Source organism: Hippocampus bargibanti, linkage group LG06 (genome assembly GCF_051943395.1).
Source record: "Hippocampus bargibanti isolate YZ-2025 linkage group LG06, ASM5194339v1, whole genome shotgun sequence".
NCBI classification, from domain to species: domain Eukaryota; kingdom Metazoa; phylum Chordata; class Actinopteri; order Syngnathiformes; family Syngnathidae; genus Hippocampus; species Hippocampus bargibanti.
The window spans coordinates 23,875,498-23,888,535 of record NC_142739.1 but is presented as its reverse complement, the minus strand read 5'-3'; the positions used below and the strand labels follow the sequence as shown (position 1 = coordinate 23,888,535).

General features: G+C 39.6%; 1 protein-coding gene across 11 annotated transcripts in view; it reads right to left on the bottom strand.

Moving 5' to 3' along the window:
• Window positions 1–895: 895 nt before the first annotated feature.
• The window catches only part of kif13a (kinesin family member 13A), a 56,401-nt gene continuing 44,258 nt past the window's right edge, over window positions 896–13,038 (bottom strand). For 5 of the 11 annotated variants that reach the window (XM_088997886.1, XM_088997882.1, XM_088997885.1 and 2 more), the window contains 5 exons: window positions 11,152–11,233; window positions 10,862–11,013; window positions 10,518–10,658; window positions 7,071–8,109; window positions 897–3,906 (listed from right to left, as the gene is read on the bottom strand). In XM_088997886.1, the coding sequence (XP_088854012.1) occupies window positions 3,773–3,906; window positions 7,071–8,109; window positions 10,518–10,658; window positions 10,862–11,013; window positions 11,152–11,233 (1,548 nt within the window). In that variant the 3' untranslated portion in view covers window positions 897–3,772. Of the gene's footprint in view, window positions 3,907–7,070; window positions 8,110–10,517; window positions 10,659–10,861; window positions 11,014–11,151; window positions 11,234–13,038 lie in introns of all 11 variants that reach the window. The other 6 variants (XM_088997891.1, XM_088997892.1, XM_088997887.1 and 3 more) reach the window with 5 other exon arrangements.

Genomic DNA, 13,038 nt, shown 5'->3' with positions numbered 1-13,038 from the left:
TGTCCCCGTCGTTAATAAGGGCACATTTATTTGCACAACATAAAACTAAGCGAGATGTGGATTTGTTCTTTATTTGTTGGATGACGATTTTTTATATAATCTTTTTGACACCGTAATTTATTTCGTGTTTCTTATTGGTTAGCTTCATCGTATTTTTAAAATTTGAAGCAGTTGATTCAAATTCGACTCTCCAGTGCTCTGTCAATGAAATACAATGAATCAAGCAGGCTTCTTAATAAACACGTGAAAAACTAGTCTCATTCATTTTAAATAGCACAGCCACCTTATGTGGAGTCAATACTGTTATTTATATCAAATATGCTTTTTATACTTTTATATATTTTATACTTTGCACTATGTACAGTTCGTTTTATGATACTTTTGTATGCAGTTGTATATTTCAGTCTCCTGTCATTTTCTTTTGCGCATAGAATACTTTATTTTCTCGTTGATCCCCCCACCCTCACCCCCTTCAATTTTGCTATTGCAAATTTCTCCATTGTGGGACTATTAAAGGCTTTCTGATTCTAATTCTGATACACCCTGTTTTTGTTTTGCAGGATTGAGCAGTCAGGACCAGCAAGTTCCTTCTTTGTGTCTGTGTCAGTCTAATATGCCTCTCAGGTTTGTGGTGGTTGATGAAACTTAAATATTCTAAATTGTTCTCACTAACTTTGACTAGCAAAACAGACCTTTGTAACATGTGCCACTGTTTACCTATTATTATATTGTATTTAATAATCTGCAGCTTTCGTGAATATGATGTTACGGTTCATTTGTCCAATAGCAAAAGCATGCAGCAACAATTGCTGGTACTTTTAATCTAGAAACATTTATAAAAACATTTTTAACTAATTATTTCCTAATGTTTCAGATTAAAAAAAATAGGTACAGACAGTACATGCTTTGCATTAAACAGTAACCGTCTGTAAAGAAATAATGCAGAAAAAAATAATGTTGGTCAATTGAACAAATATCCACACAACGGTTTGACTGGAAATGTTCTATTCTAGAACATTCTTGTACCCATTAAAACACTTTTTGTGATACATCATAAATACAAATCTGTACATTATAAAGTAAATATTACAAAAAACACACAATTTGTATTTACATCGCCACAAGGGAGAGCAGCTGAAGGTAAGGACCTTCCATTTACAATGTGAACATATACATTATGTATAAATGTATCCCAATTTTCTTGTCTAGTTTGCCACATGTTCATACACAACAACCTCATCCTCTCTGTAATGTGACACCGTCATTCGATCCCAAATAGGACATAATGCATTATTGAGTACCCGCTGATAACTTGTGGTATTATGTATCAGTCAATCAGCATATAAAATTCACACGGACACACGATAAAAGTACAACAACAACAAATAAAATGCACGTCAGTCAAGCAAAATAAGACTAGGTGGCATTCAGCAAGCCATTGGGGCATCATAATAGACATTACACATGATCACAGGTATACACACTTTTTTAAAAACATTTTATATCCACTTTTATAGAATTGCGAGCATACTGTAAGGCAGGGGTGTCAAAGTCATTTTTTTGCCGCGGGCCACATTGTAGTTATGGTTTCCTCTCGAGGGCCGTTATGAATTTGGGGAATCCATTAGAATTTTTAAATCCCTTCAAATATTACATATAGAGCACACAGCAAATTAATGAATAACTCGTTTTCAAATCTGAAGTCAAGAATAATGACTTTTATTGTGGTTGACATCCAAAAATATGAAATTTTGGCTCAGATTTTAGCAATCATCATGGAATTCAACAAGTTTGATTTGCTTTCGCGGGCCGAAAAAAATGATGTGGTGGGCCGGATTTGGCCAGCGGGTCTTGACTTTGACACCTGTGCTGTAAGGCATTATTGTATCCAAGTCCTGGATGTAGTCTTTAAAATCCTTCCAAGTGCTAGACAAGAGTCGATAAAGTCTTTTATAACAGATGACATCATACGGAATTGGCGTCCTCTCAGTCGAAAGTGTGAGAACTCGCTCGGTCAGTAAGTTCAGTATATAGAAGACCCTCCTGACCATCTGTGAGAATCTTTTTCAGTGCAAGCGTTCATTCAAACAGCACAATTCTAATGCTGGAGAGGGATTGTTGGATGCACAGTGTTACAGTATTTCAACAGGATAATTCAAGAGTCTCAAAGTGAAGGCAATGCAGGTTTTTCTTGTTGATCTTGAGGATATGTGGAATTAATCCATATCGAGATATGGCACAAAACTTTAGACACAAATACACAGATATGCAGTCTACGCTGTGTTCTTTTACATACGATCTGTTTGGAAAAATGTGATGAAACTTTGTATGCAAAATCCAAGTTAGTTTTAAAGATGGGAAACTTTCCAGGGGAAATAACTGGAAGTTATAGGAAGGTATACAGAAGTTAAATGCTTAAGTTTGAACCCAGATTGTAAATTTAAAAAACATCAGGCCATTTTTTAGTCTGTTAAAGTAAAAAAAACATAAATTTGCCCGCTTAAAGGACAACCGACACCATTTTTTTTGTTTTGTAACTGACATCAGAATAACGTTTTATAGCATCTAAAATACCCAAAACCGCAGGCTGATATTTTAACACCAATAAAAATGACTTAGTGTCCCAAAACTACTTCAAAATGACCTAGTAAATGGCGAGTTTCAGAAGGTCCCGCCGCCTTGTTCATGACATCACGCCAGGACGTCTTGCCTTGCTCTAGAATCAAAACAATGGCTTCAGATTCGGAGAAGATACTTTCTTGTTACTCATCCAGTTATGACTATGATTCAAATAGTTCTCGAGAGGAAAGCATAAATGTTTGCAATCAATTAAAAAAGTCCTTCCGGATCATTTTGAGGCATCTGGACTCCAATGCAGCTCCCACAAAATGCACAAGATGGCGCCCAAGCTCCGTTGGAAATGGGCTGATTTGTCTGCTGGGAATTTGTGTCAACTAGTATCAAATAGTAGTCTTGGTGCAACACAATGATTCACCATCGCGTTATTTATGTGTTTTCCTTCTAATGTCTAATGTTTTCAGAGCAAACAAATTACCCAAAATGCATCGCTTTCTCGGTCAGGGGCGTTTCTGACGTGATGTCATGTCAGGAATCGTCACCAACACGAAAACAAGACTTCCGCAATATTCAGCGCGAGTCTTAAAATGTAAAATATAGCTATAAGCGGTGGAATCTCTGGATAATACACTCAGTAGAGGTCATTTGAAGTGATTTTACAAATTATGGACACAACTTGTCCGAAGGTGTCGGTTGTCCTTTAAGACTTTTGTCTGTGTTCATTGTTATATTTTGGATTAATTAGCCCACATTTATAATTGTCATTAATTTTCATAAACATGACCTAAATCCCTAAATTGATTTCCCATGGAAAATTTCCACTCCTTTGCAACTCAAACTAAAAGCAGATATGAAACTCTTTGGTTGCCCCCGACAACAAATATCAAGACTTATTGACAGTAGTACATTCTTAATCTTCATATCCCAGATGAATACATCACATGAGCATCGGGGTACTATAATTATAACACCATATAAAAAATATGCCTTCTCGAGAAAACTGAAGTGTCTAATATTTCCATATGGACTCCCAATTATGCATTTCCACTTACAAATAGACCCATATGGAAAAAAACATGTGCATAGTGAGCATGTGCATATTCAGTGATTAGCTTCATTAGGAAGTCAAAGCCCAAAAAATGTCTAAATCAGAATTTTGGCCAAAATAAACGTCAAGAAGTAGCCCAAGACTGTCTTATCTGAGGAGAGTGGTTTGGTCTGTGTCCATGGAGGGCGGGCCTCTGGTGAGACGAGACGGCTTGACGAAAACGCCATGACCCGGAGGACATCGGAAGTAAACTCTCCCCTGGACTGTACCATTGTGCTTACCTGAGGAGGGGGGTTAGGCGGAGTGAGTTAAAATATGACTAAATCAGCAATATTCCAAACATTGACTCAGCTAAAAAAGACCAATACAATCAAGTGTTTTTTTTTGTGTCCAATGTACCCCGTCGACGTCTTCACCGCAACCGCATTCAAAATTGTGGCAAAATAGTTGGCTATTACATTTTATTGAATTATGGAATTGTTGTATTACTTTAAAATACTATCGGAGGATATATTGCATTTCTAATCAGTTAGGAGGGAATACAATTTAAAATGTGGTTGTTTTGAGTACCGTAACAAATGTGGTCACGGAACAAATTAAACTTGTAGCTCAAGGCACTCATGTACTTATAGTTAATATAAACAGCACCATCTAGTCAAGTGGATAAAATCTTTAAATACAGAAATACACGACAGCCAGGGGTGCTCATACATCGCGTTCGACCAATCAATCTCCAAGGTGATGTGACATTTTTATGAACTGACGCTATACAAATAAAGTTGAGTTGCTTTGAAAAAAAAAACGAGACGTCAGCCTATTAGCCATTACTTCATTTGATTGATACACCGGACAACCAATTAGATGACATTTCATTATTAGATACACTGCGTGCTCAAACAACGCCCCTGCGCATTGCAAAGTTAAAGGACAACCGACGACTTCTACTGAGCGTATTTTAAGATTCCATCGCATATAGCTATATTTTACGTTTTAAGACTCGCGCTGAACATTCAGGAAGTCTTGTTTTTGAGTTGGTGACGAGTCCGTACGTGACGTCACTAAAGGACCGCCCCTGACCGACAAAAAGACACATTGTAGCAGTCCTTCCATCACGTCAATGTATTTTGGTGTACTGTTTGGTCTGAAAACCTTGTGTTGCACCCAAAAGCCGCCAGAAGAGGGAATGGAAGGAATTTATCAGCCTGTGGAAACGGGCTGAGTCATTCCTCACAACAGCGGTGGCCATTTTTGGGTGTGACATCCCCCCCAATTTGCCTCAAAATGACACGGAATAAATGATTTAATCGATTGCAAACATGTATGCTTTCCTCTTCGGAACTATTTGAATCATATTCATAACTGGATGTGTAACAAGAAAGCATATTCTCCGAATCTGAAGCCATTGTTTTTATTCTCCAGCAATGCAAGACATCTTGTCGTGACGTCACGAACTGGGGGCGGGACTTTCTGAAAATGCCCAATTCGCAGCTCAATTTTTTGTAGATTTTGGACACTTTAAGTCATTTTTATTGATGTTTTGCATTTGAATAAAAATATCATACTGCGTGTTTTGGATATTTTAGATGCTATCAAACGTTTTCCTGATGTTAAGAAACAAAAAAGTGACGTTGGTTGTCCTTTAACAAACAAGACAAGCTTAATTTTTCGCTCGTTTTTTTCCCCCTCTGAAACGTAAGATAGGATATATAAATGAATGGGGCAGCTGGACCAAGTAAGAAAAAAAATGTATCACTTTCATACGGAATGGGAGTAGGACTTTTTTGATGATGACATTTTCGAAGTGTGTCTCATCTGCCAGTTATCAGAGTGAACTCAGATAATGGCAAAAAAATGTACATAATTCTGTGTTGTGCAACATACGCGGTAATACATCAACATAAGATGCAAGAATCCTCAATATATGTCTCAATAAATATAATCGATAGATCATTTTGACGTGGTCATTTCAAAAGTAGTTCCTATGCTGAAAAAGTGTGAGCACCCCTGTTGTAGCTCAAGGCACCAATGTACAGACGCTCCCCAATTTACAAACGAGATATCTTCCGAATGACGTTCATAAGGTGACTTTGTTCATAAATTGCTTCATTGCTATATTTTGGATGGAATGTATGTTTACGGCTTATATAAGTATGTTTAATGTTTATATAAATATGTTTAAGGCTTGTATAAGTAACCTGCATTTGTTTGTACAAAAAAAAAATAAACGTAATAAAATATATGCTCTATAAAGATATATACATGCACAACTGGAGAGAATACTACTTATGTTACTACAAAAAATGTGCGCATGTACGTTGGTCTTAACTCGAATGTTTGCAAGTAGGGGCGTCTGTAATTGTAGTTAAAATAAACAGCACACTCTAGTGGGTAAAATATTCAAATACAGTGGTACCTTGCCTTACGAACTTAATTGGTTCCCAGAGTGTGTAAGGCGAAAAGTGTGTATCCCAAAAATTAATTTCCCATCGGAAACCATTAAAATGAGAATAATCTGTTCCCAGGCCCCTATAAAACATAAGTTTCTACTTTCTAATTTTCTAAGCCTTAAAACTACAAAAATATACCTTATTTTATGTATAATAAATGTGCCATGGTATTATAATTAAAGAAATAAAATGTACAATATAATAAAGTCATTTTATTTATCTTTGTGATGGTCGTTGATGGAATGGATTGGCTGGTTTCATCAGCATTAAACACTTGATGTGGAACGTAGCCTTCTTTTTCCACCATCTTGATCCCTTGTAGATGCTTTCTCTGCGATAATTTTACCTAGTTCCTCATCAATTGTGTTCTGTTTAGCTGGGTTGATAGCTTTTTGCATCAAGTGTACAGATGGCTTGTGCGGGTTATTTTCAGAGCCTGATTGGTGGGAATTTTAGCCTTGCAGTCTACACTCTGCCTTTGAACTATCAAAGTTGAAATGAGTCCAAAATTCACTGTTTTCTATCCATTTTGTCTCTCGTCTACCTGTCCTCTAATGTTTAAACCACCTCCCCTCACTGCTGTGATCTTGACCAATCACATGGCTTTAACCGAAGACTGGGGGTGGGGAATAGAAGACAAAAAATGTTGGCGGCCATTTTCTTTTTTAGAGAATGGCTTCACTCTCTCTCTGTATACTCCCCCCTCACTGCTGCGTTCTTGACCAATCACATGGCTTTAACTGACGACTGGGGGCGGGCAATAGAGGACCAAAACAAGCCGGCTGCCATTTTCTTGTTAGGAGAACGGGCTCGTTTGCGGACGACACATCACTTACTGTGGCAGCTCCGTGTGTATCCCGAAAAATAGTTCGTATGCCAAGGTACATTTTTCATAAATTTAACGTTCGTAAACCAAAAAGTTCGTAAGCCAAGGGGTTTGTAAACCGAGGTATCACTGTACATACGCTATAGTGCATTATGCCCTTTCAATAACTCACCCACTGCCAGGTCCAGTTTGACCCCAACCCAGATACCCTTGGCAAACTCCACCCCTCCGACATAGTGGACCATTCCTCGCCTCTTCCCCACCCACACCAGCTCCCCAGGCGCCATCCAGTCAGGGAGCTGGGCGACAGGGGTGCTTTCATCCCCGCTGGAGTCACCCGACAGCTCCGTGCTGCTCGGGTTGGGACTGGGACAGGGGCTTCCGTGGGGTACGTCTCCCTGTGCTGGCTCGCGGATGGGAGGGTCTCCTCCTCTGAGAGCAGGGGCTTTGGAAAGGGGCGTAACAGCGGACGGCGACGTCGATGTGATAAGTGACTTTGGAGATGGGGCGATGGTACAAATTACAGTGTTAGTCAAAAGAGGATATTTGTGTAAAGCGACTGAGGCATTGTCCGAATCGTTCATAAGACTAGTTATAACCGAAGAGTCACACGTTTCAGTCTTACTCCTCGCCTTCAGTGTGGTGGAGAGCTCACCACCATCTTGCTTCCATTCCTCTGTAAAATCACCCAAAAAAATTTCGGCAAGGCTATCATCCGCCCCTTTAAAGTCTGTAAACTCCTGACTGCAACTGAGGTTGCAGCATGGAGGCAGAGTTCTTTGTTGACCACTAGGAACACAGTCAGGTAACGAAGTAGTGGCGGTGAGCAAATGCTGGTCTTCATTTCCAGTGGGAACACCTTTCATTTGTGTGTAGCCCCTTCCACTTCCAGCATGACATCCGATGGCATCTTGGGAATCTCTGGAGGTGCAGCTGAGATGGTCGGAGCTTTCGCTGAAGCTGAAAGGCAAGTCGGATAACGTGGCGTTCGAAGCACTTTGGGAAAAGTAACCGCTGGTGCAGCTACTGATTGTGGGGCTACGAGACACCTCCTTCGGCTCCTTCAAGTCGTCGCGGCTTTCCAGAGTGGCGTTGTAGATGTCAAAGTTTGCAAAGTCCTCTGGGATATATGCCGGGAAGCCGCTGTCGTGGTCTGGAGGGTCCAGATTGAGAGTCACATCCAGTGGAGTCTCCTCCTCATCAGACTCCTGCTGTTTAATGCCAGCAGACATGAGCTATATGAAGTTTCATCTTCTATCACGACATGACTAACAAACAGTTAATGACGGTGATCATGCAAAATGATAGATGATGACTTATGTCTGTTGCGATGATAATGCACTTTTTTTTTGTTAAAAAATAGCTGACATTTTTCCCAAAACTGGATTTACACTTGCATGGGAGAGGGAATAAAAATCTGACCTGGGCTTTAAGTCGGAATGTGGTCATGACAGTATAAAATCAGCCTTGACATCGAAATATGTACATGGACATTCACAATTTAATGATTTTACACATTGCAATTGATTACCGATGAGGTACCGTGTTTTTCGTTGTATTAGGTGTACCCAAAAGCCTTAATTTTCTTCAAAAGATGACTCTGCGCCTGATATGCCTGATATGCCTCTTGACCAATCACATGGCTTTAACCGAAGACTGGGGTGGGGAATAGAAGACAAAAAATGTATAAGGGTTGCCTTATATGTGGAGTAATATTGAGCCACAACATGTCTGGCAACCACTGTCAGCAGCCACCGACTCCATTTCCCTCTGCAGAAGAAGTCATGCATAACCCCAGCCTCTACTGTAGCGCCTTATAATATGATGTGAATGATATTTGGAACACCTTTATATATTTATATATTATATGTGGGAAACTGTTTTCATTCAACAAAAGTGCGCCTTAGAGTCCGGATGGAAAAAAAATGATAATACACAATTCATTGGAGGTGCGCCTTATACTCCGGTGCACCTTGTACACTGGAAAATATGGTAATCATTACAGTATTTTTCGGTGTATAAGGTGCACCGGACTATAAGGCGTCATTCATTGACGGTGCACCTTATATTCCGGTGTACCTTATACACTAGAAAACACAGTAATCATTACAGCATTTTGCGGTGTATAAGGCGCACCGGGACTATAACACCAAATGTACAGCATTCTTCCTGCGGTGAAAAAGACCTGATTGGCTGCGAGGATGAAGACCGCAAAGTATGTGAGGTATGCCGTGACACCGCGTTGATCATGTGATTTAATGCAGTGGTCTTAGAATGCGCTTTGTTTCAAATGGCTACAAGCCGTCTTGATTTTATTTTTGGGGGGGTGCGAGCTAATTGTCTGAGCTAATACATAATACAGTGATCCCCCACGGTCTTTGTGTTGTCATATTATTTATTTCATTTTTTTTTTTTTTACTTTTTTTTGAGTGAATGCTGGCGCGTGTGGCTGCCGCCGCTCACCTGCAAAAAAATGACTGTTAAGTGTCCTTGAGAGATTTGAAAGGTGCTTATGAATGAAATGTATTATTATTATTATTATTCAGAATCAGAAAACCTTTATTCGTCCCACAATGGTGAAATATTATTATTATTATTATTATTATTATAAGGTGCACCTTCAATGAATGACATGAAAGACAGTGCTGCGCTAAAGGGAATGCCAACAAAACAGTCAGATAGTCAGATGCTGAATAAATTGACGTGAAAATCTGGACCCGTTAGATTACCAATCTTCCTTCTTTAAAACGCTTATGTTCGTTAGATGTTTTTATGGAATATTTTGGCCTTAAAATGTTCAGGAAGAAATAATAAGTGTTTCTTGAGACACTAAATATAAAAACAAGCAAAAAAAAAAAAACGGCAATTTTTTTAACATTTCTAATCATTGTGCCCAAAACGGAAAATTATGGTGAAATCAAGAAAAAAAATTCTACCCTGCAAAGTAATATATATATACAGTAAAGTCTCGTTATATCGATATTCAAGGGAGTCCGAAAAAATATCGATATAACCGGGACTATCGATATATCCGATCCTGTTTGCATGTAATTTTCTCAGCGCGTGCATAGAAATAGTATCGATATAACCGGGACTATCGATATATCCGATATCGATATAACGAGACTTTACTGTATATATTAAAGTCTTGTTATATCGATATTCTCGGGAGTCGGAAAAAATATCGATATAACCGGACTATCGATATATCCGATCCGGCGGCATGTAAATTTTCTCCTTGCGTTCATAGAAATAGTATTGTAATAAGCAGTACTATCGATATAACCGATATCGATATAATGAGACTTTACTGTATGGGGAAAATGGAGTCGGTGGCTGCTGACACTCATTGCGAGACCTGTTGCGGCTCAATATTACTTCACATATAAGGCATATAAGGTCTTCTTTTGAAGAAAATCAAGGGTTTTTTTGGTGCACCTTATACTGTACACTGGAAAATACAGTGCTTTGTTATTGTATACTCTAGTGACACAAATATTTTGCAGTAGATTTGTCGGGTTCCTAGATTCCTTCCTGGGTTACGTACGTGTAAGCCTTTCAAAGCAATGCGATCATATGAAGTTTCCATCCAATAAGAGCAGCGTTGTATAGCACTTACAGCACCGTGCGGCAGTGTGTGGCTGAGCTGTCTGCGGGTGGAGGTGGAAGGCTTGCAGTGGCCCTCGCTGCCTGCCCTGGGTCTGCGCCAGGGACAGGGAGGGGGGAGCAATGCAGAGTTGTCCACACATGAGCGCATGCTCTGCGGATGGGTCAAAACAACAGCACAGACTTCACGCACACACATGTAGACAAACACATTGCATGCATGCGAGGGTTGCATACGTGGTGGAGCTGGGCAGGTCGGTGACATTGTTAGTGGCATGCGTTTCAATAAACAGCTTGCTGAGTTGCTAGTTATAATGTTTGGATCGCATTCAGTGAATGAACTCAAGTTATTCTTACCTCTTGTTCCAGGAGTGGGCGGGCCTCCAGTACTCTCTTTACTTTGTTCTCCTCCTTGACAGGCAGCAGCGACTTGAGGAACTTGGATGGCTGAGGCGATAAAAGCTTGAAAGGACTGGAGTTGAAGAAAGTAGGACTTTCTAGACGTGACCCTGTACGGAGACATTAGGTGATATAATGTGAGACGCAGGACGATTTATTTACACACACATCCAGTTATGGACAATTGAGCAACTTCGCTGAACCTAATATGCCGGATTTCAAAATGTGTAACAAATTCTCACGTTTACCTGGCCCTTCCTTGTTTTTAACTGGAGTACTGCAGAGAGAATCATCCTGAGGATTGCAGCTGTCAGTGTGATCACAGTGGCCCTAGAAATAAATATACAGTGGGACCTTGGCTTATGAACTTAATTGGTGTATAAGGCGAAAAGTGTATATCCCAAAAATTAATTTCCCATAGGAAACCATTAAAATGAGAATAATCCGTTCCCAGGTCCCCATAAAACATAATTTTCTACTTTTCTAAGCCTTAAAACTACACAAAATATACCTTATTTTATGTATAATAAATGTGCTATAGTATTATGATTAAAGAAATAAATTTTACTATACAATAAAGTCATTTTATTTACCTTTGTGATGGTCGTTACTGACTTGATGGAATGGAGTGTTCGGTTTCCTCAGCATTAAACACTTGATGAGGAACATGGGCTTCTTTCACCATCTTGAGGAATGATCCCTTGTAGGTGCTTTGTCTGTGACAATTGTATCTAGTTCATCAATTGTGTTCTGTTTAGCTGGGTTAATAGCTTTTTACATCAAGTGTACAGATGACTTGTGCGGGTTATTTGTGGAGCCTGATTGATGGGATATTTAACCTTCCAGTCTACACTCTGCTTTTGAACTATCAAAGTTGAAATGGGTCCAAATTTCACTGTTTTCTATCCATTTTCTCACCATTTTACTTGTTTTTTTCCCCTTTTCTTTTTTTTTGTTTCAAGCTCTGTCCTCTCCCTTACGTCTGCCTTTCTCTTTAATATTTAACCGACCCCCCCCCCCCACACTGCTGGGTTCTTGACCAATCATGTGGCTTTAACCGAAGACGCCATTTTTTGGGGGGAGAACGACCTCACTTTCTCTCTGTCTATAACCCCATCCCCCATTGCTGAGTTCTTGACCAATTACGTAGCTTTAACCGACGACTGGGGGCGGGGAATAGAGGACAAAAAAAAGTCCGCTGCCTTTTCCTTGTTTGGAGAACGGGCTCATTCACGAACGACACATCACTCATTGTGGCAGCTCCGTGTGTATCCCGAAAAATAGTTCGTATGCCAAGGTAAAATTTTCATAAATGTAACGTTCGCAAACCGAAAAGTTCGTAAACCAAGGGGTTCTTAAACCGAGGTCCCACTGTATTGATCAGATTATGTTATTATGTTTATTTTTTTGTTGCTTTGTGTTGATTATTTGACTTTATTTACTGTTTTGTTTGGCACTTTGTTACAGCTTCAGCTGTTGTGAAAAAAGCAGAATATAAATCAGAATGTAATGTATTGCATTGTAGAGTAATCCCCGATTATCATGGTTAATGGGGACCTGAACTCCCGCAATAGGTGCAAAGTGGGGACGCCACCCCCTCTTTTTCTCTCCTATACAAGTGTGAACACCTCACCACGCACACACTCTAAATGGCAAGCATTGATGAATGCAAGCACTTGATTAAACTAATTAAACAATAACCCGCACGTGCACACACACACACACACATACACACACACACACACACACACACACACACACACACACACACACACACACACACACACACACACACACACACACACACACACACACACACACACACACACACACACACACACTAAATGGAAAACACTGATCAAGGTAAGCATTTGAATAGACTGATCAAACAGTAACCTACATGATTAGACAGGGGGAGTGCTGTGCGGGGCTTAGAAGATGAACAGCCAATCCACAAGGCTGTCAATCGTGGGATATCGTGCTGTCATTATGATTATGATTATGATTCTTCTTCTTCTTCTTATTATTATTATTATTGGCCACATGCAATTAAGCAACAGCCATGTATAAAACCTGAGACATTTGGCCTTTTTTATAATGTTTTATTTTTTTAACTGAAAAAAAAAGCAGTGATG